Source organism: Mycetomoellerius zeteki, unplaced genomic scaffold (genome assembly GCF_001594055.1).
Source record: "Mycetomoellerius zeteki isolate Tzet28-1 unplaced genomic scaffold, Tzet1.0 scaffold22, whole genome shotgun sequence".
NCBI classification, from domain to species: Eukaryota; Metazoa; Arthropoda; class Insecta; order Hymenoptera; family Formicidae; genus Mycetomoellerius; species Mycetomoellerius zeteki.
In genome coordinates, this window is record NW_017257172.1 from 401,301 (window position 1) to 409,007 (window position 7,707).

Here is a 7,707-nt window from a genome sequence, read left to right on the forward strand (position 1 = left end):
ACAAGCTTTTCGAGCGCGTTGAGATTGGCCACAGGACAAATGTCTAATGCCTTAATTCACACTGAACGCAGCAAGCGTCAAGCAGCGAAACAGCGAGGCAATCAGTGAGGCGATATTTACAGTGGCGTAAACAATATCGCCTTGCTGGTTGGTTGCTGCTCAGCTGCTTGATACTTGCATCAAGCATTTAGGCATCAGAGGCATCAGGCAAAAGAGGTTCTCGGATCTCTTTGTCCTACAGCCAATAAACACGCTTGAAAAATTTGTCGTACGACAAAGTTTTCAAGCCTGTTGATTGGCTACAAGACAGAGAGATCCGAGGACCTCTCTGTCCTGTACACATTTGTCGTACGACGAAAACGCCCAAATGAAATAGCACCCTAATGCCCGAACGCATTTCTACATCGGCAAAGCAAACGGCAAGTGGCAACCCTTCTGTCATCTGTGTCACTTGCAGCCTCGCTCGTGTCCACTCGTGTCCACTCGTGTCACTTGGTGTCACTCACTCTTCCGCGGGTTTCCGGTTGACGAGAGTCATATATTTCGTAACAGGTTCTGTATCGAAATGTGCTTCCATATACATACGAGCGATAAAAGAAAATCCTTGTGCTTGCGATTTAATCCAACTAGTTAAACTGAACAAATGCTTTTCTCAGGTGTAAGCGCGAGTTGCGGGAATCACAATGTTATCCTGGATGCAAGAAGTAGCAAAAATGAATCCATTTTCATCGCCATTTATGACAGTCAAGTGCCAGGCATTGGAGAACGGTGCTCGACCGCTCGTTCCGAATCGAAATATCGTTGCCGCTTCCGTCGAGGAAGGTGGTTAGTAATATTATATCCTCCTGAACCTTTCTCACTTTGATCGTGAGTAAAATGAGCGATTCTTCTCAATCGAGAGGTTATACAGTTATACTTTCACGATATCCAACTCTCCATGTGGAGCGATCTTATTTGTAACGGGAATAGTTACTGATATCGCAAGGATTTTCTGACCTTATTATTTGTATGAGATGATCCATTTATGTGATAAGACCCGCCATTTCTTTATTTGACAATCACGTTACATAATCCGAACTATGTTTCAACGTCATCTGAAGCACGATCGAATGTCGTTCCATTGTCAAATTCGTGTTTGAAGGTCGCTCGATTGCTCATCGATGTTCTCGAGAACTTCTCTTTTGTTTTATTTTGTTTGCTTTTTTATTAAATATTTATGTGATTTCAGACAACTGACCAAAATTCCAATTACACAATTAATTCACTTTTATCAATATAGATTAACTTCAATCGAATTTTTTGAATTTACTGTTTTTCTAATTCTTAAAACTAGAAAAATATAAAAAGTACGTAAAACTGATATTAAAGTTTAACTTATGTTGATAGAAATGGACGTAAATAGACATCAGCCAGCACAGAATTGAAGCAAGCACTGTCTTTGCACTGTTCAGTCTACCTAATCTTTCTTCTCATTATTAAAGAAAATATTTAGTTTCTTAACAAAGTTATAGCTACATAAAATGAAATAAAATAAAATAATAGATATTGATAAATTAATCACTATTAAGTTAATCAATGTTTGTCCGAAATTATTCTTAAAAATTAACAGCGTGCTCCTTACTCTACGACTTCTCGCGGTAGGTTATGATACATTTTTATAAATTGTATAACTAGAAAAATGTTCTAAATTAAACTGTTTGATTATCAAATATTTCATGTACGTCATATTTGTATATATGTGCTGTGCAATGTATCATTAAATTTTTGTTCCTATGTTAAAAGAAGATTACAAATTACATAATCTTTATATGAGAATTTTAACATTTTATATAGCAAGAAAATTCGACTTAAATCCGTGGATGTCGTGGATTGCATAAGGTGCGGCCATTGTGCTATCGGTACATTATAAAATATGCTCTTTAACTTTAGACAAGGCGAAACACGGTTGAATAGAAATAATTCGCTCGATTGTCACCCCTGTATGTTCACGGAAAACCGTGCTTTCTTTATACGTCAAGCAAGCAAAGCAAAAGAGATAAAGTTAATCCAGTTAAACTTTGAATCCGCGCCAAGAAAAGTGTTCAATTAATCAGTTGATCGAAAGAAGCCCCTAAAATACTTACGAACATCTCGATATTTAAAAGCGACATTTTTTTAATTTTGAAATATTAACTTTTTCTTCGTTTAAACAAATTTAATATTTTACTCCGCTCCATTAGTTCCAAGTAAAAATAAAGGAGGATTCTGCAATAAAAATTAGATAGTTATTTAAAAAGATATTTTTAGGTACTTTTTTTACCGAAAGTAAAACTGTGTATTTATAATTATACAATTATTATGCATTTAAAAAACAATTTATTACATTTTGTTTTAAACATGTTTAATAACATATGTGTGATATACCACGCACGCTTGAAACATTTACCCGGATCAAGTCCAAATTTTCTTTCACTTGGATGTTTTCAACTTGGATATGAAAAATTTAAATTACTAAATTTAACGATGTAATAACGGGACTACACAAAGGAAATATTGATATATCATGTAACAGGCATGTAAAAGAATTTTTTTTAATTGCAAAAAATGTAGAAGAAAGTTTATACTTAATAATTTTAGAGCTTATATCGAATTTAGCTAAACGCGTACTGCTGAAACGAAATATTAATGAAAGTCTTAACTGCTTGTAAATACACGACATTAGTCTAGGTCCACAACCTTGCTTTAAGAGGCCGTAAGTCGTAAGTTATAAGTGACGACATATCGCGGCCAGAGAACTTTTTCTCGCTTTTAGACCGTCAGAATTGGATTTTGCTCAAGTCGATTTGCTTAAATATGATTAAAGACTGGAGACTGCGCAAAAATAATTTAAAGACAGAAATTAATGTCACTTAACCTCCTTCGGCTTAGGGTCTCTTAAAGCAAAGTGGACCGGGACTTATACTGCCAGAGCTCTACCGTCGAATTTTCCGAAAAATACATAGAATTAAAAGTCAATATGATGTTGTTTCATATATTTTCAGATAGTTGCGAATTTGGATCTAATCAGTATTTCCTACTATGCGGTCTCGGAGGCATTTTATCCTGTGGCATCACTCACACCGGTATCACTCCCTTAGATTTAGTCAAATGCCGAATTCAAGTGGATCCTCAAAAATACAAATCAGTGTTCAATGGATTCCGAGTAATTATTCTTACTAATTATTCACTTCCTTTTATATCTGTGGATATAATACAATATTATTGTATAATATTTAAGGTATAATGTTTATTGTGAATTCTACGTGTTATAGGTAACTTTAGCCGAAGATGGCACTCGAGGATTAGTGAAAGGCTGGGCGCCTACTTTCTTTGGCTACTCCATCCAGGGAATGTTTAAATTTGGTCTTTATGAAGTTTTCAAAGTTCAATATTCGACGTTGATCGGTGAAGAGCTCGCTTATGAATATAGAACCTCTTTATACTTGATATCATCGGCTTCGGCGGAATTCTTTGCAGATATTGGCTTAGCGCCGTTTGAAGCCGCCAAGGTAAATTGGTCGTCAATAGTTTTCTATACATAACCAACTGCCCTGTTTCTACACAATTTATTTTTAAATTACAGGTCAGGATACAGACTATGCCAGGGTATGCTAATACTTTACGACAAGCGATACCAAAGATGTATGCAGACGAGGGTCTTACTAGTTTCTACAAAGGCTTAGTACCACTATGGCTGCGTCAGATTCCATATACGATGATGAAATTTGCTTGTTTCGAACGCACCGTCGAACTTCTATATAAATATGTAGTACCCAAACCTAGGTCAGAATGCAGTAAATCTGAACAGTTGGTGGTTACGTTTGCAGCTGGATACATTGCTGGTGTATTCTGCGCTATTGTATCCCATCCTGCTGATACGGTAAGTTTTATTGGAATACTTCCATTTAAAAATGGAAGTAAAAAAAAACCAAGATAAAGAAATTTTTGTTATTTAAAAGCCTAACTATCCGGTCAATCTTTTATGTTTCTCATGATGCATGCTGACCAAACATTCGAACGCATTAAGGATAAATGTAAAAAGTCGAGATTATATGACAAAATAATTGACATTGTTTCTTAAAAAAAAAACCGATGTCTTGAAATACAAAGTATATTTTGATATTCATATCAATAAAAAAAAATAAAGAAAATGTAACTTTCTTTCTACAGTCTATTTTAGCCTATAAAGCTAAAACTTGTGTGGTACGAAATTAAAATTCAAAATTGTTTAAAGATTTGCGGATTATCATTATATGTTGATACATTATTAATGCCAACATTGAACATGGAAATTTTTTGGATGAGCAGCTCCGCTATTAGGTTATTCATTACCTTGGTAAAATATAAATATTTATAGAAGCTTCAAAAGATGAAAAAATCCTCATAATCATTTATATTTGTTCATTTGAACAAGGCTAAAATAAACCACACATTATTATAAATAATTTTCGAATATAATCCATTAAAATAGAGAACACAAAGGATCAAGCTGAATACTAGATCAGTTCAAGTGTTACGAAATAAAGATACCGAAAGATATCTAGGCTAAAAAGACTACGTATAGCATATGCATGGACTGTTTGGTGATATCTCTCAATTCTTATCTATAGTTTTAAATTGCCAACATTTTGAATCTATAAATGTCTGGCTAGGTGGTGTCGAAGTTGAACCAAGACAAGGGATCATCCGCGGGTCAAGTCCTGAAGCAGCTCGGTTTCGGTGGTGTGTGGAAGGGCTTGGGACCGAGAATAGTTATGATTGGTACCTTGACCGCCGCGCAATGGTTTATCTATGACGCTGTCAAGGTTTGGTTACGCATGCCCCGTCCACCACCACCTGAGATGCCAGAATCTCTCAAGAAGAAGTATGGCCTGGCATAAGCGCAGTGTGATGGGTACATTGCTAATTGAATCATTTCACTCGATCGTTGATTAGAAAAAGAGAAGCGTATAAAGCAACTTTAATTTCTCATATCGTACATTGTTGAACGATATGTCCAATTTTATTTTGGAGTATTTATTCTGAATTATACAACAGCGTCAACGCAAGGCAACACTGCCGCAAGATTAGAGAAAATAATTGTGTCTTACAAATAGGAAATATAGGATGCTAATTGTGCCGATTCTACTATCGAAGGCACAACGGGTTACTTAGAGTAACCGTAAGCCGTGACATTGTACATAGGGTGATCGCTATGAATAAACAGGCCGATTACTCAATTGCATACTATATATTGCTTGGTATTTCTCCTTTTTCCAATGCGTTCCGAGTTGCATATGGAGCGCGTGATGTATCGTTTTATCTTTCTTTATTATTTGGTGAACAACAAGGACAAATGATGCATCATACCCTTCATGCGTATGTAACTCGGAACGCATCCAGAAGCACGACCGCTCAGTGAGCTCTTGTACCTGTTTGTGTGGTCTATATTTTTTATCTATTGGTCTATATTATAAATCTAGGACTCTAATGTATACAACCTCTTTGTTGCGCATACGTTCCGCACCATGGGACCGCGCCATTACCTAGTTACTATCGTTTTCGATTGGGGTGCACTGGCTGCACTTAGAGTCCTAGATTACTCTAGCTGCACTCGGTGTCAAGAGCGTGTTCGATTGGCAGTGCGCACTTGGCTAGTGTCACGTGTTCATTTGACCGCATGACACTCGCATAGTGCGCACTCGCGTATGCGCACATATTTTTAACAGATCCAAGAATATTTGTCAAATTAAAAATATTATTAACTTTTGAGGTACTTATGGCTGGCTGTTGAGTGGAAATAGAAGCATAACAATAACAAAAGTTTTTTGTTTATTTTACAAACAAGATATTTTTTTCACCAAACTTCTAAAATTTTTCCACTATACAAATTTTTGTTTCCGCGACACATGACGCACTAATATCTCATGTATTGATGGTTATGTCTTCTTCAGTACTCATGCATATTTTTGCACATTTTATTTTCCGTCGCTCCCGGCTCCCCACCAGTACCTCAAAAATTAATAACATTTTAAATTTGACATATATTCTTAGATTTGTCGAAAATATGCTACATAGCTTACAAAACGTATTCAGTGTCTTTTTCATTTTCATTGCCTTGCCAAATCAAAATAAATTGTTGAACCCTTTATATAATTTAGTTAGAGATTCTTCATCTTAAACCATATTTGTCTTATTCAAATTTCAAGGTTGACTTTGGCCAGTTTTTCCAACATCTATCTCATTGTGCGATGTAGTAGGATATGTTAAAAAAAATTAATTTCAACATGTATCGAGCAAAACAATTCATAATTTCTCATTTCTAAGTACAGTGTTAGAGAATATCCATTGCAAGTACATTTATATCACCTCATTTCCAATGCAGTCTTTTCAATGCAATATTAATCATGTATATAACAATACTGTATTTTACATTGCATTGTACAAAATTAATAGCAAAAAATATAATTCTTATAAAAAGGAAGATAGGTCAAACACGAGCTTAAAGATTTTAAGATGACAAATTTTATTAAGACATTAGTTTATATCATAAAAGATGTAAGAGCTTTTTTTACAAATGATAAAATGGAACGTTTCGACTTTACTTAGTTATCTTCAGCCAATTACACAATAATAAAAATAGTTATATAAGATTAAAAAGTTATTAATAAATTATTAAAAAACAATGAAATAAATAAAATAAAATAAAATAAAATATTGGAAAGAACATAGAAGACTTATTAAAAGAAATCATATCAAGGGTTGTACAAATATACTACACAAACTAAATTATTAAAAATTAGGTCTTTACGTAGGAGTGTCAAAACTTTCTTCATTTGAAAAAAGTGGAGCCAATCAAAGTAAGATTTAGATAGTCAAATGAATTTAATGGTCAAAAATTCTTGAGATATATCTATGTATAAATTAAAACAAATTAAATTTATAAGAATTGGAATGAAAACAAAAGTCAAAACTTACAATTTTTAAACTATGAATTATATGGGTATGATCTGCATTTTACGATATAAACTAATGTCTTAAAATTTGTCATCTTTAAAATTTTTTAAACTCGTGTTTGATCTATCTTCCTTTTCATTTGTATATACATATTCGAGCAAGAAAATTACATATTATATTATAATTTTTATGTTTGTATCATTTCACAAACAATATAAGTATCTTGCACAGAGGAAAATAATAGTGAATATGCAGTTGGATTCTATAATTGCATATTTGTTCCCCCATTACACATCAATATAACAACAGTTATAATAAAGATACTTTTATATACAGGGTGTCTGGCAAAAACTGCAAAATATTTCGTGCGTGGGTAGAACAGACTACACTGAGTCGAAAAGTCCTGTGCCATTTTGCGGTGTCAGTAATAGTTAAGGAGTTAAAACCTAAAACCTCTTGAATGTTGCTCAGGATCATGTCTTTGATAGCATTTGTCAAGATCAAAGTCATTGGAGGTTATATTACCTCTTATTTTCATTTTTACACAAAAATGAAAATAACAGATACAATTTCCAATGGCCTTGATCTTAACAAATGTTATCCAGGACATGATTAACAATATTCAAGGAGTTTTAGCCATCGGTTAGACACCTTGTGTAATGCTAATGCCGACGGAACTGTAACTTTCAAGCCTTATAACTTAAAAAGTACTTAATGAAAAATAACTTTATTGTAGTGTTTTGAAAAGCTCTT

The 7,707-nt window shown here is 33.9% G+C and overlaps 1 protein-coding gene across 2 annotated transcripts; it reads left to right on the forward strand.

Annotated features, from left to right (window-relative positions):
* Positions 1-435: 435 nt before the first annotated feature.
* Positions 436-5,247, forward strand: Mpcp1 (Mitochondrial phosphate carrier protein 1). Of its 2 annotated transcripts, none has more exons than XM_018448132.1 (6): positions 436-557; positions 657-825; positions 3,021-3,181; positions 3,291-3,527; positions 3,602-3,898; positions 4,671-5,247. In XM_018448132.1, exons 2-6 carry the CDS (start codon positions 684-686, stop codon positions 4,896-4,898), a joined length of 1,065 nt encoding a protein of 354 aa, XP_018303634.1. In that variant the 5' UTR covers positions 436-557; positions 657-683; the 3' UTR covers positions 4,899-5,247. The 2 variants fall into 2 exon arrangements, with proteins under 2 accessions (XP_018303634.1, XP_018303633.1); XM_018448131.1 differs by having other exon boundaries at positions 436-552.
* The last annotated feature ends 2,460 nt before the right edge of the window (positions 5,248-7,707 follow it).

What these genes read in the sequence shown, in the direction of transcription:
- Mpcp1 (XM_018448132.1), top strand. Translation starts at nt 684, where the DNA reads ATGTTATCCTGGATGCAAGAAGTAGCAAAAATGAATCCATTTTCATCG. An exon ending in CGCTTCCGTCGAGGAAGGTG is followed by an intron (nt 826 to 3,020) that starts GTTAGTAATATT and finishes ATATATTTTCAG; the next exon opens with ATAGTTGCGAATTTGGATCT. An exon ending in CGCCGTTTGAAGCCGCCAAG is followed by an intron (nt 3,528 to 3,601) that starts GTAAATTGGTCG and finishes TTTAAATTACAG; the next exon opens with GTCAGGATACAGACTATGCC.